General features: G+C 45.9%; 1 protein-coding gene across 1 annotated transcript in view; it reads left to right on the top strand.

The window, feature by feature from the left end:
- The window catches only part of LOC311127339 (transcription factor 12-like), a 94,646-nt gene that overhangs the window by 33,382 nt on the left and 33,518 nt on the right, over positions 1-27,746 (top strand). The window contains exons 6-8 of the mRNA XM_084159167.1: positions 20,470-20,534; positions 25,590-25,725; positions 26,285-26,337. Coding sequence (XP_084015293.1) covers positions 20,470-20,534; positions 25,590-25,725; positions 26,285-26,337 — 254 coding nt within the window. The remainder of the gene's footprint in view (positions 1-20,469; positions 20,535-25,589; positions 25,726-26,284; positions 26,338-27,746) is intronic.

Raw genomic sequence — 27,746 nt, 5'->3', positions numbered from 1 at the left:
GTTACTGTGTGTGTGTGTGTGTGTGTGTGTGTGTGTGTGTGTGTGTGTGTGTGTGTGTGTGTGTGTGTGTGTGTGTGTGGACGTGTTTAACTATTCTTGTGGGGACCAGAAATCCCCACAAGAATAGTAAACGAACAAACATTTGACCAACTGGGGACATTTTGTTAGTCCCCACGAGGTCAAATGCTATTTCTAGGGGGTTTAGGGTTAAGGTTAGAATTAGTGTTAGGGTTAGAATTACGTTAAGGGTTAGGGTTAGGAGCTAGGGTTAATTTTAGGGTTAGGGTTAGGAGCTAGGATTAGGTTTAGGGTTAGGGTTAAGGTTAGGTTTTTGGGTTAAGGTTAGGGTTAAGGTTAGGGTAAGGGTTAGGGGTTAGAGAATAAATGATTTTGAATGGGACTGAATTGTGTGTCCTCACAAGGTTAGCTTTACAAGACTGTGTGTGTGTGTGTGTGTGTGTGTGTGTGTGTGTGTGTGTGTGTGTGTGTGTGTGTGTGTGTGTGAGTAGAGTACATATGTATATGTGTGTGTGTTTTCAGCCATGTGCCTGTGTCTGTATTAATAACTCTGCTGAGCTGCTACGATACACCCTCACGTTCCTCCACCTCATACGCTCTGTGTGTGTGTAGTACTATTCAAACTGATCTGATTAATATAACTAGCTCACCACACACATCCAGGCCTTCTGTCATTAGACTTGAGTAGGTGGGCTTATGGTATTTCCACGTTACATCATGTCTGCAGTGGCATGGGACTGTATTTAGCCACCTGAGTCACCAATGATGATCTCAGAGGTGTGTGTTGTGTTGCCTTCCAGTTGTTGAACACCATCCCAGGGATTACTGTGAAAAGTAATCTGCTAACCTGCTTAACCACTCCAGGCAGATGAAATCTATTAGATGGCAGTTAATGGAGCAGGGGAGGCTGTGGCCCCCAGTGACAGACTGGAGGCCCCTAGATTGGGCCAGACAGTCTCCGCCCTACTCTGTGGTCTGTGCTTCCACCAGCCCAGAGCCCAGGGCCCGTATCCACAAAGTGTTCTGATCTAGGATCAGTTTAGCCTTTTAGATCATAATGAAAAAGAACAGATCCTAGATCAGCATTCCTACTCTGAGATGCTTTGTGGGTACGGGCCCAGCTCCTCTCTCTGCCTGTTCCTCTAGAGACAGTGGTTACTGGGTTTCCATCTGATACCACTGTGACCGTCACCAAATACCTTGGACTCCTAACCCTAATTGATCTGTAACAGATGAAAACAATCTTTTTTCAGAAAAAGTGTTGTCTCTAAGTCGATTCACTTTTATATTTTTTATATAATTCCCTGGAGTAAAGTGCTTTTTAGTTTTCAGGCCAGAATATGTGGAGACTAGGTTCCACAGTCTCCTTTATGGAAAATGTGAGGCCTTCTCCATAGCTACAGTATGTCCACAAAATAAAAAGCAGCTAGGGCTTGGATCAGTCTTAAGGTCTGTGTATAGGCTCAGGAAAAGTCCACAGCCTGAAATGCTTTCGCTGTTGATAGATGGACGAGAGGGGAGCAGTGAAGACAGAGTTTGAATCACAACCTGTCCTTGAAGGCCAGCCAACCCCTGTTTGTGTATCCAAGACCACTGTGACCATGTATCCAAGTGCATCAATGCTTTTCATACAAGAAATCAAATCAAATCAAAACAAATTTGATTTGCCACATACGCCGAATACATCACGTGTAGACCTTACAGTGAAATACTTACTTACAAGCCCTTAACCAACAATGCAGTTTTAAGAAAAAAAATTTTTAAGTAAAAAATAGATAAGTAGAAAATACAGAGTCAATTTCAATGTGGATGAAAGTACACCTTTTTTTAAAGCAGCATTGCTCAGTATCCTTGGAACAGATTCATATCACACAGTTCAAATTGAATAGTGTCCAAGAATAGTTTGTATGTATGCTGCTTGCCTTATCTGGGTAATTAAAGCTGTAATGCATGCTGTCACCAGGAAAATAATTGTGGAGCCCATGCAGCACTAGTTTCTGAGATTTTCATCCTCATTGCCAGCCTGCAGTGTGTTCTGCAGTTAGTCCTCCTCTCTCTCCTCCTCTCTCTCCTCCTCTCTCCTCCCTCGGCTTTCTGCTAAATGAATTCTCAGTGCACGGAAGAATTGTTCTCATCTGTTTTTCATCTCCTTTTGATGAAACGTAATGGGTTTCCAGGAAATTAAATTATGCAGTCATTTAGTGACAATGCAAAGTGTTCAGAGCATTTTGTAGCCTAGGGTTTTGTGCACAAGAGGGGCCATGACAGCGCCAAGATGTATTCTCTCTGCCTTTTGTGCAGCGGCGAAAAAATCAGTCTCTCTCTGTGCCTCAGTAGTGTCTCTTTTTCTCCTGTTTGTTTGTAATTGTTCCTTAAGGCTTATCATGGAGAGCCAAATCCCACATGGCGCTAGCATCCCCAGCGTGTTTAACTGGTGCAGGTGTTGGCGTGCTCGCATTCTGTCCCGCGAGGGCCCCTCCCCCGACCCAGGCTTTGATTGCGGCCAGGTGCTGCTCAGGTGTTCACCCGGGTACTTCTGCAGTGTGGGTCACAGGTGCTGCCAAGGCTGCTCCCTCTCCTCTCCTCCGTCTGTCACTCACTCGCTCCTGCCTGCACCCTCCCTTCTCTCTGTCTCTCTCTCCTCTATTTCTCCTGGTTACGCTCAGATTTGCCCACCTTCTGCAGCCTCCGCGGTAGAGGAGGAGGGAGCACTGGTGTGCCTTTGGAGTGTGGAGACACGCACACAGATGGTGAGCTGTACTCACAGGTGTGAATCACAGTGGATCATTAAGGACTGTGAGTGGATATGGTGGTTGGTCCTGTAGCCATACTCACTGTTAGTTCAACTGAACTAGAGATAGAATAGATTATATTTTCCCTTTGTCCACTCCACTGGTTTGGTACCACATGGAGAGAGAAGACTGGTTTGTAATGTATCCACCCTTGCGTGAAGGCACAAGGCCTTAGCACAGTGAGAGCACATTGCTGCAACCATTTCAAGCATATGTATTGCTACTTGTGATTTGTTTACTGGTACTAAACAATAGGTGAATACATTTCTTTTGTGGCTTGTTTTTCTGGGCATCTTTGAATGTGTTTGGTGTTATTCTATGTGTCAGGCCAGCAGAGGAAGAGAAAGAAGGAAGGTGGAGAGGGAGGGGTGTGGAGGCGAGGGGAGAGGAGGTGTGGTGCGCTGTAGTCTAGTGGATGTAGCCGGTCATTATGCAGAGCTACAGGGTGCGCTTATCTGTTACTGTGCTCAGTGGAGCGTGAAGAGCTGAAGACGAGCTGAAAGGGCACAAATCCCTCTTCTCCATCCCGCGCCCCCACATCCCCCCACTCCCCCTCCCCGCCCCACTCACCCCCTCCTAGTCCCTACCCTGCCCTCCTCAGGCACTGGCCCCAGTGCTGCCTGCGAGGCATTGCCCAGCCCAGCTGCAGAGGGGGCTGCCTGTCCAAGAAGGAGGGCCAGGGGAGAGGAGAGGTGATGTAACAGGTCCCTGAGGGGCAGCTGCAGCAGCGGAGGGAGGATGACTGTAATTACAGGTCCAGCCAATCAGTCCAGGAACATCTGGAAGTATCATCCACTTCCACTGCATGTAACACTGTGTCATATTGTACAGGATAGTCACCTCACCTCCACTGATTCTGACAGCACAGCATACTGTACATCATAGTGGAATATTTCTGGTGTTGGTTTGACTGTGGATTATAAGCATTCAATAAAACCAGCTCTTCTTTTTATTCCCGTTTCATGAAATATATGGGCGTTTGATTGTTCAGTAATTCACATTCTGTCTTTTCCACGACTCCTCTACCTTGTGTCTGCTGTTTCCCTTGGTGACAAAGCCAACCCACTCCTGTAAAGCCCACCTAAAGTCAGGCAAGCCTGTTACCATAGAAATCTCTGTAATGCTAAATGACACATCAAAAAGCGTAGCTCGGTGCGTTACTCAAATGTGAGATACTACATCTACAGCAAGGAAGGATTTTCAGAATAGTGGAGGCAGTGTCTTACTAGGGTTTGATGACTGAATCATGAGTTGCCAACATTTAGCCCAATCCCTTTGTACACACATCTAAAGGAAGACAGCAAGAATCTGCCTACAATCACTATTTGAAAGCATCCATACTTCTTTCTCTCTCTCTCTCTCTCTCTCTCTCTCTCTCTCTCTCTCTCTCTCTCTCTCTCTCTCTCTCTCTCTCTCTCTCTCTCTCTCTCTCTCTCTCTCTCTCTCTCTCTCTCTCTCTCTCTCTCTCTCTCTCTCTCTATCTCTCTCTCTCTCTCTCTCTCTCTTCTTCATGATGTCGCTGTACTTTGTCCATGTCACACTCTCTTTGCTGGGCCACTTCCCTTTCCCTCCTCCCTCCCTTAGCCCCCTTTGTTCGCTCCCCTCTCCCCCCCACGCCCCTCTTTATCCATCATATCCTCACCCTCTCTCTATTTCTTCCTCCCTCTTTCCCCTCTTTCTCTCTCTCTATCTCATTTCTCTCTCTTGCAGATTTACTCTCCCCTTATTCTAGCTGGCAGCTGATGCCAATAAAAATGTTAGTGATTGTTAAATGAAAACACAAAGTTGAAGGGCAATGATTCATTAGGAAGGAATGCTGCCAGTGGAACAGCTTAAGTCTCCTGACTCCACTACTGCACTGAATCTCCATCACAGACACAGACACACACACACACACACACACACACACACACACACACACACACACACACACACACACTCTTGGCTACTGTACCTCCATATATCTGGTGAAATGTGTCCGTCCGTCCGCTCACTCTGGCATTGTGCTCTATCTTCTTCCCTGATGGAGAGTCTTGCCATGCTCCATGTCCAGCCTAGCCAGTTCAGTACCAGAGTCGTAAAGCTGAAGTACTGCACTGAGCTCTGTGACTCAGTGTTGCATGAGTTGAGGTAGTCTGAGGTTTCACATGTCCTTTGATTCAGCGAAAGGGCAAGCCTAGGCAGGTTTACACAAACCATCAACAATGGCTTTTTTAGGTACAGCTTGGGATGACTCTTCGCTATTCAGGGAGAACAGACTTGAGAACTTTTTACAGAGGTGTTCCTCCTTAAAGGGCCAATCCAGAGTTGCTACATACATTATATCCAAAATATAAGCTTATTTTACTCCAATGTTTGTAAACAAAGTTAATGTAAACAGAAACTGAATCGCTTTAAAACATGGTTAAAACTATCATTTTGATCTCATGGATGGTCAGTCCTTGCATCCATAGCTCTGTCTATGAATGTGAGAGTGGTTATATTTCTCAAGCCCCATCCCTCAGCTGTTTACCAAAACAAGTGGTGGTGTGGCCATTTTTTTATTGTTTGAACTCCGGATTGACCCTTTAAAGTTTGATGAGATATTTCTACATGAGATACAGTAGCATAAAAACATGGGTCCCATTATGCCTGCCGAAAACCAAACACTGCATTCCACAGTAAGAACCTCATACCAACGGTCAAGCATGGTGGTGGTAGTGATGGTTTGGGGATGCTTTGCTGCCTCAGGACCTGGATGACTTGCCTTAATAGAAGGAACCATGAATTCTGCTCTGTATCAGAGAATTCTACAGGAGAATGTCAGGCCATATGTCTGTGAGCTGAAGCTGAAACGCAGCTGGGTCATGCAGCAAGACAATGATCCAAAACACACAATCAAGTCTACATGAAAATGGCTAAAAAGCAACACATTTCAAGTTTTGGAATGGCCTAGTCAAAGTCCAGACCTAATCCCAATTGAGATGTTGTGGCAGGACTTGAAACAAGCAGTTCATGCTTGAAAACCCACAAATGTCGCTGAGTTAAAGCAGTTCTACATGCAAGAGTGAGGCAATATTCCTCCACAGCGATGTGAGAGACTGATCAACAACTACAGGAAGCATTTGTTTGCAGTCATTGCAGCTAAAGGTGGCACAACCAGTTATTGAGTGTAAGGGGGCAATTACTTTTTCACATAGGGGAATTGGGTGTTGCATAACTTTGCTACACCCAATTATATATATATTTTTTGTAAACTCAGGTTCCCTTTATCTAATATTAGGTTTTGGTTGAAGATCTGATAACATTCTGTATAAAACATATGCAAAAATAGAGAAAATCAGAAAGTGGGCAAATACTTTTTCACGGCACTGTATTGCTGGCACTGTCATTAGCACTGTCCTTCTGAGTTTGCAGATGTAGCCTTGAGAGCACACAGGCTGCACTACAGTTGTTTCTTCAAGGAGTCTAGCAGGAATAACTGACTTTGTCTCCATAACCCAGACTGACAGTGTGATCATACACCCATTCATAAACCTCTTAGTTTAAGGCCTTGTTGGGATGAGTGAACCCAATTTCATTCATAGGACTTTATGAAATACAAGTCATGTATAGAGTGCTGGGGCCAGTTGTGTGTCTGTGCCCTGTACTCTTACAGAGCCATGCAGGTGCACTTCTCTACACACATACCACACACTCCACACATACACCACACACACCTGGCTCAGGGACCTCAGGTGGCAAACACAGCGCCCACCACAGCCTCCCCTAAAAATATCCACCCCCATTCCCCCATGGATCCAATTCATGGAGAGAAATGAATGTAGCAAATGAATCAATGTAATCATGTTAGTTTTCAGACGTGCTCGTCCCAGGAGCAGCGTAGCGCAATCCCCTCTCCTCCCAGGATACATAGGGAATCCACAGCGCCACTACCCTGCCTGTGTAATATAATCCAACCTGCAGGGTTTGTCAAACAGCATGCACACACACACATCTCCACTGAGCACGCACACGCACACACCAATCCCCCCCCACTTTTTCCCTGTTCATCCATATTAAATCTTTCATTACACATACATATTATTTTATTCATTGCTCCCCGTCCTAGCCTAGGGCGCTGTGGCTTAATGAGATATTAATCCTGTGTTTCAGCTGGAACATTTATATTTACCTGGGAACAGATCTGGTTCCATTCTCTTTGTCATTGTGTACTCACCTTTGTTATGTTTCATTAACTGAATATGAAAGGTTGTCTTCTATACAAATGATCCTCCTGTCACGATCGTCTAGAACAGATGAGGACCAAGGCGCAGCGTTGCAGGCAAACATACTCTTTATTACGAGACACGATCAAAACAACAAACTATACGTGACAGTTCACGGTCTACCATAAACAGACTAGAAACAAAATCCCACAAACACGAATGAAAAACAGACTGTTTAAATATGGCTCCCAATCAGAGACGACCAGCAACACCTGACACTCGTTGCCTCTGATTGGGAGCCACTCTGGCCAACATAGAAATAGCACCCATAGAAACAAAACACATATATCTACACACCCTGGCTCAACATAACAGTGTCCCCAGAGCCAGGGCGTGACAGTACCCCCCCCTAAAGGCGCGGACTCCGACCGCGTCAACCAAATACCACAGGGGAGGGACCGGGTGGGCACTCCGCCTAGGCGGCGGATCCGGCTCCGGGCCTGATCCCCGCTCCCTCTCCAACCCCCCAAAGTACCCCTGGTCCGGTCTGGCCCCGCTGGCCGGAGCTGGACTGCACACTGATGGAGCGGATTGCTCTAGCTCCGGCGTAAAACATCTGACCAGTGCCGAACCAGGCACCAGTGGAACAGGCACGGGCCGTGCCGGACTGACGACGCCCACCACTGGCTTGGTGTGGAGAACAGGCACGGGCCGTGCTGGACTGACAACGCACACCACTGGCTTGGTGTGAGGAGCAGGAGTGAGCCGAACCGGGCTGACGAAACGCACCACTGACTTGGTGCGGGGAGCAGGAACGGGCCGAGCCGGGCTGACGAAGCGCACCACTGACTTGGTGCGGGGAGCAGGAACGGGCCGAGCCGGGCTGACGAAGCGCACCACTGACTTGGTGCGGGGAGCAGGAACGGGCCGAGCCGGGCTGACGAAGCGCACCACTGACTTGGTGCGGGGAGCAGGAACAGGCCGAGCCGGGCAGACGAAGCGCACCACTGACTTGGTGCGGGGAGCAGGAACGGGCCGAGCCGGGCTGACAAAGCGCACCACTGACTTGGTGCGGGGAGCAGGAACGGGCCGAGCCGGGCTGACGAAGCGCACCACTGACTTGGTGCGGGGAGCAGGAACAGACCGGACCGTACTGGGGACACACACCACTGGCCCTACACCGGGATCTGGAACGGGCCGGACCGGACTGGTAACACACCCCAGTACCTCTCGCCGTGCCTCTACACCTTCCATCCCCTCTTCGACCAGTGGCCCCCGTAACCTGGCGGCCTCCTCTGCCAACCCGCTGGACCGCTCTATCGCGGCCTCCTGCTGCCCCGACGTCGTGAGCCCCCCCCTAAAAAATTTCTGGGGGTCTCTCCTCCCCGTGGGCCAGGCCTCTATAGTTCTCGCCCAACTCTCGCTCTTCTGCCTCCAACTCCCGCTATTCAGCTCCTCAATTGGCTTGACCCAGTCGAAGCTCTTCCTCCATTGTTCCCAAGTCCACTCTCTCTGCTCTTCACTCGGCTTGACCCAGTCGAGGCTGCCACGGAGATCTGCTAGGGATTTCCCTGGCGATGGCTCCTCGACTCGCTGCTTGGTCCAGTTGTGGTGGGATTTTCTGTCACGATCGTCTAGAACAGATGAGGACCAAGGCGTAGCGTTGCAGGCAAACATACTCTTTATTACGAGACACGATCAAAACAACAAACGATACGTGACAGTTCACGGTCTACCATAAACAGACTAGAAACAAAATCCCACAAACACGAATGAAAAACAGACTGTTTAAATATGGCTCCCAATCAGAGACGACCAGCAACACCTGACACTCGTTGCCTCTGATTGGGAGCCACTCTGGCCAACATAGAAATAGCACCCATAGAAACAAAACACATATATCTACACACCCTGGCTCAACATAACAGTGTCCCCAGAGCCAGGGCGTGACACCTCCTCCTACATGAGCTCTAACCTTGCATCTATCTGTTCTCTCTGTAGGTTTCAGTTAGCCACAGAAACAGGGGAACTGGAGCAAATACTAAGTGCATGCTAAAACACTAAAAAGCATGAAAAAGCGTAAACTCTGCCACACCTGACCTGTGATTCAATTAAAGCCCTCACAGAGAGCTGGCTGAATCTCTGTCAGAATATCCCCTTCTTCTCCTGCCTAAGCACAGCCTCCCGTCCTCTCCCTCTCCTTCTATCCCCCTCCTCCCCCTCTCCTGCTATCCACCTCTCTCAGCCCCTGTTGGAGCCCCCCCCCGCTGCTGCCAGGGAGATGGAGGTGGGGTATTAAATGCTTAGTCAACTCAGAGAATTTAACTGAGACCTCTTAAACGCTCACCATGCACTTTACACACACACACACACACACACACACACACATACACACACACGCGCACACACACACAAAACACACACACACACAAATAAATAAATACACATACACATACACATATATACATACACACAGCTCCGAAACGATTATCAAAGGACTGGTCCCATTGGCCGCTATTTGGCCACACTCTCTATATAGCTGTTTAGTGTTTGGGTTGTTCTGTTGGACTGTGGACATTTGGGTCTCTCTGGGATTTCTGTGAAAGGGAATATGCCCAAAGTGCTTCGTGACTAAGAGGCGGATAAAACTTCCTGACCTGTGTTATCCTTCCTGGTCCTTCATCTCTGTCCTCTGATGTCTCATTGTTTAACAGTTGCCTGGCATCTAATACCAGTCGTCCACACATACACTTTGATGTGGCACACTGACTGTACTCTAATATCCATCCAGGGACATGCAAGAATTCTCCCCCCCCCCCCCTTTTCCATGTCTTGTTAAATGTATTCTTGTTTTTCACTCGATGCTCCTGCTGCCCTAACATGGCCGTCCCACATGTGCATGTCTGATAGGGGTGTGACTACATGTGTGTGTTAGTGACCCTACCATGGTGGCCTCCATCACAGGCAGCCAGCGTCAGTGTGCACCACGTGGTGGGAGAGGTTGTTAGATAGCTCACAGCCCTCCTCCGCTGAGAGAATGGATGCGTGATTATGAAGTCATCAGCCATGAACCAGTAGGGCTGGGGAGGCGCCCCCCTTCTTGTGGGTCCTCGGGGTGCCATTGATTGGTGGCCATGTGTTTGTGCCCGATAGACTGTGAAATGGTGTGTTGCAGCACGGCTGTGTCGCACCTGCGTCCCACCAAGGTGATTGATTGGTTTGGTCATGTGGAATGTTCCCATCTGGTCTGCAGTAATGCATTTTTTTTCATCCTGTGAATAGCAAGCACTGGCTGGAGGATAGTGAGGCTCCGAAAATGGGAAAGGCCAAACGAAAACATTTCCCCCCTCCCCTTTTTTTTGCTTTTTACCAACGCGGAAAAATCAAATAGACCAAGCATCTGATTATCCTGTGTGGTGGGGGTTGGGGGTATTTGGGATAAATACAATCAGGAAATCCACCTCTCCTCTTATACACAGAGACAGACCACCATGGGAATCAAATCCCTTCTGTCTCTAGGTAGTCAGAGGGGCAGTAGTACTTCATTTTGAAAGGCATACTTCAAGGCTAAAAGCTGTGTGTTATAATGAAGGTTGTCTTTGATCCAGCTGAATATGATTAAAAACCATTTCATGCTCCCCCCATCCTGAACTTGAGAGAGATGGAGGAAGCTTGTCTTTGCTGTTAAAAGAGAGCCTTTTCATTTTGTCCAGCATGACTCACCTTAAGAAGTCTGTTTCATTTAGCTCTACTTAGATTCCTCCTCGTTTGATTCTGATTATTCTTAATCCCGGCCCCTCTCTTTTAATTGATCTATTCATTCCACCTAATGACTAATTACATATCAGAGCGCATCAGCGGAGGCATTCATCATCGTAGAACGTAATAATCAATGACATTTCAACAAAAGAAAAAATAAATATGCAAAAGAACTCATTAACATTTGCGCTGGCTGTTTGAATAATGCTGCTGCTGACAAGGCTGTAATTAACAGAAATTGATGCTGAGCTCAGGGTGGGAAGAGAGAGTTGTTTCCCCAGAGCTTTATTGTGCCCCCAGTGTGGGCCTCTGCCTTGCTGGTACCTGGACTGGGCTGGCTGGACTGTGGGCACTGACTGCTACATCAGAGAGGGAGGAGGGGCTGATGTACTACCCTCACCACCCTGTTGACCTCTCCACAACCCCAGCCCAACTCACAGCACAGCTTTTATTTACTGTCCAACACAACCTGGCGGAAACATCAAAGCCTGAAACAGGATGGATGTACACAAACACTTGAGAGAAGGAAACAAAAGGCTCCATTTTAAAAGCCAGGGAAACCAGTGAGTGGGTGTGCTGCTTTCTTCACGGCTGTGATGTCGCGCTTGCCAGTGGATTGTGTTTGGGAGCGACTGAGCATGCCCAATGCAGTGCTTTATGTCAAGGTTTCCAAAGAGACCAGAACTTTCCACTACAGGATTAGTGTAGAATATCAGGGTGGAAATGGAACTGCTCTGTAGTACTAAAGTGGTCTAAAACCAATTTCCTATGTTCTCCTTTCACACTGCAGGTCACTGAGTCCACCCCTTCTTCACCCCCCCGTCTCTCTCTTTTCCTGTCGGCTTTCCTGTTTTTGTCGTGAATATCAACAGAAAATGCAGCAAACACAATAAAGCTGTTTATGTTTGTTTTTTGGACAGCTGAAAGTGCTGATTGTAACAAGTTGAAGGAATTTCCTTTATTGCGTGTGTTAGCACTGCCATATGGCTCAACATGGAACATTAACTTGACAGGGATAATGGATTGCGATGAGGTTCTTGGCTAGCACTCGTAAAGCACGGACAGGAGCATGGGTTGGGCTCCTTCACAGGCACAGCACACACTAGAAAGAAAGAGGGGGGAACAGTTGTATAATCTGTTCATTTGGCTTTAGCATTACCCTCTATTTCCTCATGTTTACATACTATTTTACTCACATTATACGTATATACTGTATTCTAGTCATTGCTCATCCTATATAACTACTGCTGTAGACACCTTTTCTATTCATATGATGTCCATACTGTCTATACACACCATTTATATACACTATAAATACAAAAGTATGTGGACACCCCTTCAAATTAGTGGATTCAGCTATTTCAGCCTCACCGGTTGCTGACAGGTGTATAAAATTGAGCACACAGCCATGGAATCTCCATAGACTAACATTGGCAGTAAAATGGCCTGACTGAGGAGCTCAATGACTTTCAACGTGGCACCGTCATAGGATGCCACCTTTCCATCAAGTCAGTTTGTCAAATTTCTGCCCTGCGAGAGCTGCCCCGGTCAACTGTAAGTGCTGTTATATTGAAGTGGAAATGTCTAGGAGCAACAACGGCTAAGCCACAAAGTGGTAGGCCACACAAGCTCACAGTGCGTAGAAATCGTCTGTCCTCGATTGCAATACTCACTACCGAGTTCCAAACTGCCTCTGGAAGCAACGTCAGCACAATAACTGTTCATCGGGAGCTTCATAAAATGTGTTTCCATGGCAGAGCAGCCGCACACAAGCCTAAGATCATCATGCGGAATGCCAAGCATCGGCTGGAGTGGTGTAAAGCTCGCCACCATTGGACTCTGGAGCAGTGGAAACGCATTTTCTGGAGTGATGAATCACGCTTCACCATCTGGACGGACGAATGGGTTTGGCGGATGCCAGGATAACGCTACCTGCCAGATGCATAGTGCCAACTGTAAAGTTTGGTGGAGGAGGAATAATGGTCTGGGGCTGTTTTTATGGTTCGGGCTAGGCCCCTTAGTTCCAGTGAAGGGAAATCTACAGCATACAATGACATTCTAGACGATTCTGTGCTTCCAACTTTGTGGCAACAGTTTGGGGAAGGCCCTTTTCTGTTTCAGCATAATGCTCTTGTGGCTGAATGGAAGCAAGTCCCCGCAGAAATGTTCCAACATCTAGTGGAAAGCCTTCCCAGAAGAGTGGAGGCTGATAGCAGCAAAGGGGGGACCAACTCCATATTAATGCCCATGATTTTGGAATGAGATGTTCGACGAGCATGTGTCCACATACTTTTGGTCATGTAGTGTATATACACAGGAACACCTGCTCTTTCCATGACATAGACTGACCATGTGATTCCAGGTGAAAGCTATGATCCCTTATTGATGTCATTTGTTAAATCCACTTCAATCAGTGTAGATGAAGGGGAGGAGACAGGTTAAAGAAGGATTTTTAAGCCTTGAGACAATTGAGACATGGATTGTGTATGTGTGCCATTTAGAGGGTGAATGGGCAAGACAAAAGATTTAAGTGCCTTTGAACGGGGTATGGTAGTAGGTACCAGGCACACCTGTTTGAGTGTGTCAAGAACTGCAATGCTGCTGGATTTTTCAAGCTCAACAGTTTCAAGAATGGTCCACCACCACCCAAAGGACATCCAGCCAACTTGACACAACTGTGGGAAGCATTGTGGTCAACATGGGCCAGCATTCCTGTGGAATGCTTTCGACACCTTGTAGAGTCCATGCCCCAGCAAATTGAAGCTGTTCTGAGGGCAAAAGGGGGGCTGCAACTCAATATTAGGAAGGTGTTCCTAATGTTTTGTACACTCAGTGTATATATTTTTATATTCCGGTCTCTGACATTGTTTGTTCTGATACAGCTCGTTCTGATATTTCAGATCTTTTTTTTACTTTTTGAATATGTGGATTGTTTTGTATTGCTAGGTATTACTGCACTGTCGGAGCCAGAAACATAAGCATTTCGCTGCACCTGCTATAACATCTGCAAATCTGTGTACGTGACCAATAAACTTTGATTTGATTCTGTGTTGTGTGTTTGTTTTATTTGGGCCGTGCCTTCCTTACCAGCGAGGTGAGCCGAGGGGTCTCAGGGTGGAAAAACAAAGAGGCCCTCGGTAGGAATGCATCGGCGATGCTGTAGAGCGGAGGGAGCGGAGCAGAGCTCACTAATTGGCTGTTTTTGTGGCTGGGGTTTTGAATTGATCCCTAGAGATGCTTAGATCACTGCCTCCCAGAGTATCAAAACAAGGCGCGCTCCACAGCACCGCCATGCTCCAATCAATAGGGAGCTGTACTGTGAATGACTCCTCACAACGCCTGCCTTTTAATTCTGAGCTGCATCCCAATTTCATTTCAATATTTTATGTTACAGATGCTGTTTATACATCACTCACTCATTATACCCTATCTAAGCAAGTCATTCAGTTCAGTAAGGGTGAATTATAGGGTGGAGGGAAAATCAATGTCTCGACTGCTACACACTAGCATAGACAAATCTGCTCTATTTCTGGTATTGATGGTAACTGTTCAACATAATGGGTCGCAACACCTCTATTGCATTGCATTCAATGTCAAACTGTTTTCAAATTTAGGCGATCATAATCATAATGGCCACGTTTTACCATTCAAAATGCCAAATGTATATTGTGAAACGTATACATTCAGACAGTGTTGGTCGTATGCCAGAATTGAAGGAAGCCTTTTTCCATTCAAATTGATTTTCAGATTGAGCCGGTGTCATCAGTGTAATTGATTTGGCTAGGAGACACAGTATTATCCAAGGTGTTTGTCCCAGTGGACTTCATTTATATTTAGATCATCTGCAGTGATGGCTGTAATTAAGCCAGTTTATTCTTGTTGTTTTTGCATCATGTGTCTGGGGGATTGCGTCTGCGCCGGTGTCAACACTGTTCTTGTTGGACACGTGTGTCAACACCTGGACAGCCCGGCCTTCTTCCTCGCTGGCAGAATGATGAATTTACTTAGCATCCCATCCATCAACTGTAGTCTCGGGAAGTACAGAAATGTAAAAAAAAATTATATATACAAAATACAAACTGTCACAGACAAGAATCAAAAAATGAAACAGTTGGAGAGAATATTGCTTTCTGTAGGCCGACTGCACCTGCTCAGAACAAATCTTGTAATAATGATATTAGGGCTGGTGTTGTGAATGCCAGGCTGGCTGTGATAGTACAGGCCTGCTTGGGGAGATAATAACCAGCATGGCTAATGCCCTGGAAAGTGTCAGGCCTGCGACTCCTCTGGTGAAATTGGTCTCTTGTTCTCATGGTTTTCATTCCTCTTTTCGCTTACAACATTAGTGGGCTTTGATGGATGAGGTCTTGTTTCAGACTTCAGTGCTTCATAAAGGAGAATTAAGATTTAATGGCTCGAGTCATGTTCTTGCTCTGTAAATATAGGTTATTACGGGGACCTATTCTCCTCAGATTGAGTTATGTCTGCTAGAGACAGAGGAGAGCGCTGTGTTGTGATGAGGGTGTATTTGTCGGTCTAATTCGGGTGCTCGCTCGGCTTTAGAAGAAAAACCTAAGTGCCAATATGTTCCACCTGATTTATCATCACTTGTTCTTCACTGCTTCAGCATCTTGAACACACATCCACCAGACCTGTGATCAACTTCTCCATCACTTCACATGATTAGTGGTTTAAGAAACGTTGAGTGATACCGTTGAAAGTACCTATTAGCTGTTAATTGCTATTAATACTGATGTTTTCCTGAACTAACTTTCATGGCAAGACAGCCAGGCCATAAAGAGTTTAGGTGGTCTTTGATGGAATGCTATCCAGTCTACCTTTTACTTCTCTGTTAGAAGTCTTTTGTTAAAGTATTGTAGAAAACTTCCTTAGGTTTTCCTTGAGCCAAGTTTCCTTCAACCAAGTTTCTAAATGGCTGAGTTAGCAGTCTCGGTAGTAGCAGCAGCAGCAGCAGCAGCAGTGCCCTCTACAATCAAAGCACAGTGATCCTGCCCTGGCTCTCTGCCTCCCCTCAGCCACTGGCATGTGAGAGTCTCTCTCCCAGGTCTTGTACTGTGTCCTCGACCCACACATCACACTCCACATGCGCTCTGCTCTTAAGTGTGATGATTTGGCTCCATTAATCATCTCAGTCAGAGGGTTTCTATAATGTATGATGTGTCCTATTACAGAGGGGAAGTGCCTGCTGGTGGCTTCCAGGGGGACAGGCAGGGGGAGACAGAGGGGAGTGCTGGGCCAGGCAGGTTATTGAGCACAGAGCCCCTCTAGCCTGTCACTCCTCTAGCAGTGCTAAGGGGAGATGGAGGATGTGATTAGATAAAAAGGGGGTTAGAGGAGCATCCGTATCAGGCAGGCAGCATGGCAGGCGAGCCGAGCCCAGAACCCTGTTAATCAGTGACCTCTACACCAGATCCTGAAGTTCATCTCTAGCCACGCTCCCACTTGGCCCTTCCCCTCGCCAATGCCCCCTGCATCCTTCTCCACCGAGTGACTCATTTGGCTCATGGAGGAGAGAGTGGGGGGTGTGGAGGGTGAGTGAGGGTTGGGGTGGGTGGGCGACGGGGGTGGGGCAGTAGCCTCACAGCTGCGCTAGCTGGCACCGGTTCCTCAAACATCAGCGTCGCAGCCAGCAGCCTGCTTGGCACAAACACTCGCCAGTAACACTTAAACAAATTGTAATTGCAATAGCTGGGCTGTCTTACATTGTTGATTTCTGACATTCCAAGATACTTTTTCTCCCCCATATTCCTTTTTGGAGGCTTTCATCATGTAGATGACTGTATGTTATGAGCGATACCCCATTATTTTCTCATCTTTGTGTTTGTGTCTTGAGCACCAATGGATCCGCCGGTCTTCTACAGAAGCTTCTCTTTCACACCCTGTTCTTTCTTTCTAACTGGAACATTTCTGAAAGGTTTCTACATTATCCACTGAAAGCATTTGTTGCCTATGAAAATGTACAACCTCACCCCCAAAATATACTGTGTTGCATTAAATTTGAAACAGTCAAAAAAAGAAAATATCATATTTAGCATTTGAATAGAGATTCATCAATGTGTTTTGGGGTTTTCCTTTTGATGTACAGACTTTAGTATTTTGTCATGTCCTCCCCCTAAAAATAAAAACACATGCTGGTGATTTCTAGACAGTATATAGCACAAATGTTATACACATCTAATATATATATATATATATAACTCAAAATAAATCTATCTACATCTCAGTATTGTTATCATCCTCTGTATCTACACATGTTGCTGTGGTAAACACGGTGGTGTGCTGGTAAGTGCAGTGACATGAGAATGGGAACATCTCTTTGTTTACCAATGCTGCACTCTTAGCACTGTGTGATCATGCGTGGCGGCACACTAAACAGTTAAATGCCTGTTTACCGTTGGGTTCCTCAGGGATGTTTTCCCCTTGGTTTGGGCTGAGCTGCAGCGTTGTTGATTGTGCTCAGGTCCCTGGGCGTGTTACAATGCTTGGCCGGGTCGTGCTCCAGAAGTTCAGGGGAGCTGCCTGCCTGTCTGTGCTGCGCCACACCGCTAGCTAGCTACCTCTCTCCCTAGTAGGTAGGTAGGTAGGTAGGTAGGTAGGTAGGTAGGTAGGTAGGTAGGTAGGTAGGTAGGTAGGTAGGTAGGTAGGTAGCCAGACCTGGAGAGAGAGAGGAGGTTTTCCTGAGCATGACTTCCTGCTTTGCTGGGGTTAGAAACAACAACACTCAGCCATCAATTATTCACGGTGGACAGAGAGTGTATAACAAAACACATGCTGGGGATGAATATTTCACTGTGGGCACGAACGTCTCCTCACAGGGGAGAGACAGGGGGACTAAGTGAAACTGATGGAGACCAGTGGCGGCTCCTGAAAAAATTCTCAGGAGGGGCAATTTTTCTGATGATTTAGGTGACCTACACACATTTTTAAAAAGATATGTCCAGCAACAACATGAAGACAGGGGCAGCATATAAGTCAATACCAGAAGCATTTATTGACTGATCTCAAAAGTGTTGGCTTACAAAAGCAAAATAAGTTATCACAGTAAAAATAATCAAGGGTGTTCTTTCACATTCCTCAACACTGCATAAACAATATGTATGGCTTTGTAAAAATGAACAACCATATTCTGGCCAATTGTATAGATTTGTAAATATGAACAACCATATTCTGGCCAATTGTATAGATTTGTAAAAATGAACATGAACAGATTTTTTATTTTTTTGAATGGCAGTACCTTTCAAACATGTCTGCTTGCAGTAAGGTAGCACTCACAGGGTGGCCAGAGAAAGAGAACCTTTCTTTGGTGTGATCCAGGATGGTGTTGCAGACCTCTTCAGACAGCCTCTGCTTCTCCTCTTCTCTCAAAGCTGTTCTGGGTCTTTTGGCTCCTGTTGCTTCTTGCAGCTGCTGTTGAGAGGAGTCCCTGAAGGCAAACAGACCAATGTGTTTGTTGGCTTTGTACAGTATTGTTGTCTATGTGATGCACAGGTATATGCAATGTATCCATGTATAGTACAAATACTTCAGTTCCACTTAAAATGGGCAGGGATGCATAAAGTCTTTAGTGTTTAAGTTAGCCTTTGTGTCTCACATAGCCTGGATGTTCAGCACAGTATACAGTGGTGCTCATAAGCTTATGATCCCATGCTAAAGTTGACTAAAAAGAGGAATAAAAAAGAAAAGAAAATTGGTGTCCTTAAAGGTTGGATTTTCCAACTTTTTTAATTAAGTCATTAAGATCAATTTCCAAAAGATGATTTTTTTATTTTTTTATTCCTCTTTTTAGTCAGCTTTAGAATGTGTTCATACACTTATGAGCACCACTGTACAGTACACATAGTATATAAAATAAGATAGATTACACCACTGGCCATATATAATGACAATAATGTAATTTCAAACACAAATGCAGTCTCCTTTCATGCATACATTTTCAAATAAAGCTCTGCTTTGAGAAAGATCGAATGATATTGTTTAATCTTTATCTTACCTTATGGCCTGCACACTGCTTGCGAAGCTGTCGAGGGCACGTTTGATAAAGACAGCATCGATGTCCTTATTCTGTAGCTTCTGGTACGGTGGGCTGGTCAAATGAACCCAATGAACCCGTCCGGATGGCTTCAAAACATTCTATGAGGTCGTCTCGATTCTCGTAGACAGTGTTCACGACTCTGCTGTTGCTAACCTCATCGTTGTGGCGGCGGACAGCTAGCCTGTATCCCTCATCCAGTTGAGTGGCAATATTCACTCTCACCAAAGCAGACAATCTCAAACAGCTATCAATGTGGGTCTTTGACAGCTCATTTTTCTTAATCTTTTCTGAAAGATGGTGCATGTCGGTTACACCAGTCGCTGTCCAAGCGTTGCTGTCTGCCGTTCATGGTTACGTTACGTTACGTATGACGAAAGCGCGTAAGTGCAAGCCCTCAGACACCCATAGAGAATGTATTGAAAGCTCAGAAATTTGAAAAAAAAATATTTTACATTAGAGGCTATGAGAGACTTCTGGGCGATTTTCAACCTGACTGAAATCGCCCCAAAACGGGCGGGGACATTTGAAGCACGACTTTAGCCTGATTGGACATTTAGTGGCTGGCAGATCAGACGTGAACACTGAACTACTGTTGCCATGATATAATTGATTAGAAAAAAAATCCCTTCCTTTTCCCGTTTGGCAGTGCGTCGCCCATATCGCCCTATTGAACACACCGCCCATGATGGAGACCAAACCATGCAGAGGCTGAGGTGCAGCTTAGGAAATGTAAAAAAAAAAAAACAGGTATAACCTTTTTAGTCAGCCAAAACAGATGTTCTCTCCCTCTGCGGTGGCTCGGGGTATGTAGTTAACCCACAACTAAATGCTCCTTCCTTTGCGAGAGAGCTAACCCAGAAATGTTATATCATATCAAATGAGTTGTGTTGCTACCAAAAGGGAAGCAGCGTTGTCAGTTAAACCACCCTACCTGATTTTGGCAGCTTCCTCTCTAGCTCTCTGGAGACTGTGTGCAGATGCAGTACGACTGTGCCCCGCAGCAATACTCAGAGACGTGAATCCTCCAACATGTGCCTCTGTTCACCTGGGCATGCCAGTATGAAGTTCTGTTCAGTCAGAGCGTAACAGAATCTCCTGGCTATGCAAGTTTTAAACTCACTAGAATATTTACCTTTTCCCCAGAGTCAACCGAATTTAGTTCCAGTGCTGCGTCTGGTGCTTGCAATGTTTGAAAGTCTGACAAAAATAATGTACGATGTTGTTAAAGTTGTTTATCATTTTCTTGTAGGAACCTCTTGTTTTTTCCCGCTGGGGTAAAAGTGCTGAGTTTAGTATATTGTGAGGAACATGATTCATGTGTTTTGTGCGTTGTGTGTTTTATTTGTTTTCCTGACAGCTGCCTGGAAGCATTTCTCTCAGGAGGAGTGCTGCACACCAGACGTGTGACACTGATGGAGCAACTCTGTCTAGGAGGATCTCTTATAGCTTAAGGAATACGTATTCTACGTAACATATTGTACAGATCTGCATTATGATATGGAGCAGTGGTTTATGGCCTAAAGAGTGGCCTAATATGTGACTGGTATAAGTGTGAATGATTTAGTATTTGAAGACACAATGAATAAGAACCATGACTTCTAGACCATGATGTGGTGTCAATGGTGTTAGTCTAAAAACAGTTTTCTCTGTGTCTCCACAGGTAAATCAGCAGAGAGGGCTCCATTTCCAGCCTATGGAAGAGAGCCTGGCGTGTCTGGCTGCCAGGTAAGTTTGATATCCGCTATTTTCTGCTTAGTGAGTCTCCGTTGGTAGAGCATGGCGCTTGCAACTCCGTGGTTGTGGGTTCAATTCCACGGGGCACCGCTAAGAAAATGTATGCACTAACTACTGTAAGTCGCTCTGGATAAGCGCTTCTGCTAAATGACTCAAATATAAATATAGTGTGGTCAACTCTGCTTGTTTAATTCTCCTTGTTTGGGCATTCTCAATACATTGTTAAAACTAATTGGCATGTCCAGCTCATCAGATACAATGCCTTTGTTGGTAGTATAATTAGAGTGAAAAGCTACCACTAAGGTAGCTTAGTGGGTAAGAGCGTTGTGCCAGTAACCGAAAGGTCGCTGGTTCTAATCCCCGAGCCGACTAGGTGAAAAATCTGTCGATGTGCCCTTAAGCAAGGCACTTAACCCTAATTGCTCCTGTAAGTCGCTCTGGATAAGAGCGTCTGCTAAATGACTAAAATGTAAATGTAAAATGTAAAATGTAAATGTTTATAAAGCGAACAAGAAAGCTCATGAGAATATTCTGAGGTGTGGAGGCTTAGAGATAATGAGTGAGTGATTACAGTGGGGCGTCCTCAGGTCTTCGCTGTCTGGGCTGAGGGGTTTCTCCGTGCCCTGTGTAGTCTAGCAGGGTCTAGCAGGGGCAGCCGAAAACCACAGAGAAACACCACTATCAGCACCTCCATTAAGCCAGGCTCAGCCCAGCTCCCCTCTCACAGCCACACAGATGTTCAACACAAAGGCCTGATTGTGTGCACAAGCCACAGCTCCCTCTCTCTCTCTCGGTCTGACGTCAGCAAGTCAATGGGGAGAGCTCTCATATTCTCTCTCTCACTTTTTCCTCCTCTTTCTCTCCCTCGTTCATTCTTCTCTCTGTTCTCCTCTTTCGCTCTCACTCACTGTTTTTCTGACTCTTCCCACTCTGTCGCCAGTCTCTCTGTATTCCCTTTCACTCTGCTCTGGCTGTGAGACCAGTAAGAGAAGTTCCACAGAAAATGGCTTCCGTCAGAGTCTACTCCACCCTCCACTGTTCCCAGTACTGAGCTTTTATATTCCACATTATGGTCAATGATATTGGGATTAGGGGTTTGCATGCCAAGTCTGGACTTAGGTTTAGGGCTACGTCTGAAAGATGTCTTTAAAAGATAGAGCCCACTTCTTTGGGCTTAACCTAAAGATCAAGGGAGCCTCTGACCTCATTGACCCACTTGTTAACCCACTCGCTTAACCTCAAGCTAATCATGTGCCAGAGTAGTACCCTTCACTTTTCTATCCCCTCACTGTACACACTGTACACATTACTACTAACAACTATGTGGTCATACAGAGGTCTGTGCTTCCAGTCAGACACAGTGAAAATATAGCTGATGTGAGTCGAGAGCTCGTTTACTCATTCATAAAAGAGCTTTTTGGAGAGGGAATGCCAGTTCAGACATTTTGTGTGGGAACTGGGGAATTGATGCAGGCCTGCAGCTGCTGAGATCTGAGGCTGGCAGAGATTCAGTTTGTCTGGTCCTAGAAAAAAACAGGAAGACCAAAAAAGCCATTTCATTCTTTAGAGAATGAAGGAAGAATGCTGGCTGGAAAATACATTATTAATATTGTATAACCCTTCTATTGATTATCGACAGGGCTCCACCGCTGAATCTTGCCCAGCCGAATCACGCATAAGCAAAGCTCTCAGGTGCTAAGTTTATCAGGCGTTGTTTATCTTTTAATGAGCAGCCTAAATGTTCACAACCCCCGTATGCTGGAGATTTCATAATCCATCCACACTAACCTAATAAAAGGTAACATTGTATTTTCTTCTCGGAGGACCAGGAATGGAAATTCGAAACACACAAACAATCTATCAAGAGGTAGGTTTTTGGAAAGTCCTGTAATAGGGCCAGATATCTGCCAAACAGACCATCAGTTGTGGGCTTGTCATCAAGTCTAGGCAAATTGCCTCGCTCAGCAACGGATTATTGCATCATTTGAACTTGATGAAGAACTCCCCACGTCTTATTGGGTTAAATATTCAAAGTGTTGTAGCCAGCTGTGGCCCCCTATTCCACTGAGCATGTCTGTCTCACAATAATCAACCCGTTTTAAACCTTCAGGCTTTATCTTTTTGGACAGTTGTTATATACACACCAGTAAAAGAAAAAGAGCCCAGTTTATCCACTCATTGTCTTTGTGGTATGGTAAGGTGTTATTCTGCCTTGATCATAATAGCAGGAAATCTGATTTAATTGAAGTCCTTCAGCATATCATCCCTCTCTCTCTCTCTATCTCTCTCTCTCTCTCACTGGGAGTGCGGGCACACTGTTCTGTGTGTGCCCATGTTGAGTTGGCCCTATGTCCCCAGTGGGATGAGGTAATGAACAGGGCTGGGGAGAAAGGGGGAGAACGGGGGAGAGAGAGTGGGAGAAAGAGGGGGAGAGAGGGGTTGGGAGAAAGAAGGGGAGAGAGGGGTTGTCAGGTTGCCGGGTTGCTGTGTTGCCGTGGCGGCAGCAGCGCTCTGTTCCGCAGGTAGCTCCTGTGTGCCTCCTGCGAGTCGGATTAGCCTGATTAAAGTGACAGGATGCAGTTGACAGACGACTCCCATTATCTCCTCAAATCCGCGTGACATTTCACTGTGGAAGATGGTCATTGAGATGTGAAGAGGCTTGGGCAGAAAGCCCTGTGATTCAGGAGATTCTTGCCATAATAAAGCCTTGTGTCAGGTATTGGGCATTAGCAACATGATAGACTGCAATGTCGTTTGATGCAAGTGTGTTATTGGAGTGCTAGGGGAGGACATTTTCTACCTCTCCTTAGACAATCACACACACACACTGACTACAGAACAGAACAAGCCTTGGCTGTTAACTCAATTTCACTCAATTATCTGTCTATTTTCTTCTTCGTCTCAATTATCTCTCTTTTTTTCTCTCCAGAAAATCAAAGATTTTGGGTTTAGTTTCATGAAAGCATAACAACATTTTCTGTCATCTTTAAATAGGATTCTGATGATTTAAATATCTATGTAATCAACAACCAATAAACCCTGGCCTCGCTTGAGTTTCCAATGCTTTACTATGTGTAGATTACATGGTAATTGGTATTTCATCTGACCTCTTGTGGCTCTTGTATGGTTTTTGTTCCATGCAGTAGTTTCTAAAAAAGAAACACCAGCTAATATTGCTGGGAGGATTTAATATAATTGAACAAAGGCAGCAGAAGAGTGTCTGGTCTGGTCTGTTGTGCCATGTCAATGTCAATGCAGTGGCCTCTGTGACAGGTTGTCAGTTTGCAGAGCCTGCTTCTCCACTCATTTCTACTGCAGTAAAGCGGTGGCAGACTTGATTTTCACAGGACTTGATGGCCTTCATTTCAATCAGTTAAAATCAGAATCTATGGTCTTTTTAGAATACCACCTCAATACCATGTTGGTGTTATTGTGAGGGGTTTTGATTAGATTTTGGGGAAATATTTGTATTTATCGTAGGTGAAATACCCAGGGAATTCAGATAATAATAATGATGCTGACCAAGGTCAAAGTCATCCCTCTGACCTATGTTAGATTAATGTCATTGGTTACCGTGTCAATCCCCAGCCCTCTCAGTCTACTGTAGCACACGAGGGCTCCAGTCTCCAGAGCAGCTCACTCCTCTGAGGTGTCCTCACTCACCTCGGCCCTCCCTCCTTCTCCACTTACGGTCCATAGCAAATTAGACTAATTGGTCCAGGCCCTTATTTGGCCTGTTTGCTGGGGGCACAGTGGTCACTGGAGTGGAGTGGATACTGGTGGAGCCTGGAGGCTGCTGGAACCTTCCAGAGGGTGCCTCAGCTCAGTCACATGACACAGTAAACAAGAGAGGAGGGTGCTGAGGACTCTGGACTCCAGCCCACTAATCTGGGACTGTCAGATCAGAGGCAGGTTTTGGTACAGCTCTGTGTCATCTCGGCTCTCCTCCACTAATTGGATACGTGTGCCTGAGATCAGACACAGGTCCAGCAGGCTGGTGGCCTGGTGACTCCCAGGTCTCTGGGACGGACGTTTTGTCCAGTTAAGCCGGCGTGGTTTTCGGGGGAGCTCACAGATCCTGAGATCAGACAGATGGTTTAATGAGCCTTGAGCTGCCCTCCTCTCACCCCCCCCCCCCCATGCGCCTCCCACCCCCCTGCACCTCCCTGCGCCCCCTCCCTTCAAAGAGCTGCTCCTGCAAGTCAGGACATGTCCCTGGCTGTGTCTGAGGATGCCCTCAGGCCGTGATCGCTGCTGATCAATACCGTTCCACTGCAGGCTGGAGGAGAGGGAAATCACTAGGTCAGACTGATTGGATCGATGTCTCCTTGGAGTTCAGTGGAGCTGCTAACAGTGGCGCACACAGGAGTACACAAATGACTGTGTGTGTATAAAAAATAGTAACTGAAATTTGTATCTTGTGATTCAATTTCTTATGCTGATGCTCCATAACAAAGCATAATTTACCAGCATTATAGAACAGTACCATTTTTTCAGAATGTTTTCAAACAAACATTATACCTTTTATCAGCTCCACGGGAAGCACTCATTAACACATATATTTTACATTTTGAATAAGAACTCTTTTACTACTAAGTGGACATGCATTAATTGAGGTGGCTGCGCTCGTCTGCTGTTGTGAAAAGAGGTATTTACTGTCTTTACCGTTAAAGAGAAATGTATTTTGTCTGAGGGCAGATTGTTAGTGAATTATGGTACCATAACACACAGTGGCCCCTTATTCCCACTGGAGCACATCTCCATAAAGCTGCTCAATGGATTGATTAATGCTCTTTAATAGATCATTAGGGGAATGGCTGATTCATGGCCAAGTGTCTCACAGATAAAATTTGACAGTGCATGAGATCACCCCCTGACTGTACGAGTACATCCTCCCTCCTCTCTCTCTCACACACACACACACACACACACACACACACACACACACACACACACACACACACACACACACACACACACACACACACACTAGTTTCACATCTGCTGTGCTCCACTTATCTGTTGTTTCTCTGTTGTCTCCTCCAGGCCAATATGCGACCGGACATTGGTCTGGTGAGTCCTGGGCCTGTGACCACATCGGGGAAAACGGCCCCTCCCTTCTACCCTCCCTTCACCGGGGCCAACCCCAGAAGACGCCCCATACCGGAACCTGCTCCCATTGGTCAGTGCCAATTAACCCATACCTATAGAGGTACAGAGCAGGGCAAGTTGTCCTCATTTTTGGTACAAAATAGTCCCTGACAATGGCATTATAGTCTAGTGTCATGTTTAGAGCAGTATGTGCTGACACAATTCTAAACCTCAAGCTGACCAAACGATGTAGCAAAGCCAAAGCCAGAGCACTTGTTTTACAGAATGTGAACTTGTTTGTAAGAGACCATTGATCTGTTTTCACTAACTCCATGAACAAGCCTGCGGGAGTCCCTGTGTTTTCAATGGATGAATGACTTTTGCTTAGCCATTTAAACTCCTATTTTAACGCTAATAATGATTATCCTGATGATTACAATAGATTACACAACACGCACAAATTGTTTTGCGTTTTACATGACAAATTGTTTTTGATTTGACTTGATTGTGTGCAAGAAAAGCATGTTAGGCCAGGGATGGCATCCTTTCGTCACTCCCCTCTTTATGCCAGTGTGTGAATGAGCTGTTGTGTTGTTTACATCCCACAAAGGCCTTTTCTATTGCCTCAATCCTGTTTTATCTTTCTACAGATCCTCTACAGACAAAGAAAGTTCGTAAGGTCCCTCCTGGGCTGCCTTCATCTGTGAGTGGAAGATCATTTCATCTGCCTGCTATACTTCTCATATATAAATAGATCTCTCAGTGAGCTTAACCAAACACACACACAAACACACACACGTGCACACACACACACTGTGCACACACATACAAATACACACACACAGACAAAGAGAGCTGTTGACATTACTGTCGCACAAACTTAGCTGGGATTTCACTTGTTTTCCTTGACTCTTCAAAGACGTCCTCTGCAGTGGCACTGGTGGTACCTGGTTGATGTGTAAGGAGCCCATAGCCCTGCCTTGTTGTTTTTGTGTGTGTATATGTGCGCATGTGTGTGTGTGTGTACTAGAGTGTGTGTATGTGTGTGTACATTGGGGTGATTGATTTTGGGGTCTGTCCTGTCACAGCGTGGTCTCCTCAGCTCCTCTCCTGGGATGAGGGGCTATGCGGGGCGCGGGGAGCAGAGCTGTCAGAGCGGATCCCCGGCGCTGCTCTTTTGATGTTTAATTAGTCATTATGTAGCCGAACAGGAGGACAGACAGAGATTAATAGCGCAGAATCAGAGACATTTCCATGGGTAATAATCCCGGTGGAGCAGAAGACATTAGAATGCAGAGGAAGTGTGGAGCTCAGCTTGCCTCCGCCTGGGCCGGGCCTCATTAATATGCATAAATCACTAAGTCAGATGTTCATTGTGAAAATCCTGGTGGATTCTCAAAGCGGCGATTAAGCCTTGCCTTAAATTCCCAGCCGCTGGTACAAGTCGATGCTTTTAATAAAAAAAACCAACTGGTTTTAGCAGAGATCCCGCTTTACTTTGGTGCTGAAGGATTCTTCCCCAGAGAACAAAAAGGGGGCTTTGATGAGGGTGGCTCAGAGACTGGATTTGCTTTTGGGAGCTGTGATAATCGCGAGCTCCACCGCTGTTCCTCTGAAATCAAATATGGAACAAGCCACAGGACATAAAAGAGAGAGATGTGTTTTGTCTCTGAATTTATGTTTGAATACTAGTTTGTCAGGAATAGAGGGAGGAAAGCAGCGGCATGGGAAAATTCTCCTGAAGTAGGTGAAGGGGATGTGTGGGGCGGTGCCAGAAGACAGGGAGGGAGGCAGAGAAAGATTGGTTGCCTTGCGGGGTACATCTCTTTGTTGTGTAAATGGACGCAGGGCTTTTATTTGTCTCTACTTAACACATGGACGCAGGTGCACTATGTGACTCATAACAGCAGAATCAAAGCAGTACAATCCTGAGTGGAATAAGCAGAGGAGCTAATGCAGCTTCATCGTCTGTCACTCTGTGTGGAGAAGACAAGGCCTGGCTCTTGGAGGAGTTAGTCTCTGATCCCAAGACAGAGCCAAGACTTTAACAGGGAAAAAGGGGCTGTATTTATTTTATTTCCTCTGGTTGCAGGGAAAGGTAAAGAGAGAGAG

Source organism: Coregonus lavaretus (assembly GCF_964263955.1).
Source record: "Coregonus lavaretus genome assembly, chromosome: 4".
NCBI classification, from domain to species: domain Eukaryota; kingdom Metazoa; phylum Chordata; class Actinopteri; order Salmoniformes; family Salmonidae; genus Coregonus; species Coregonus lavaretus.
This window is presented reverse-complemented; position numbering and strand designations above follow the sequence as displayed.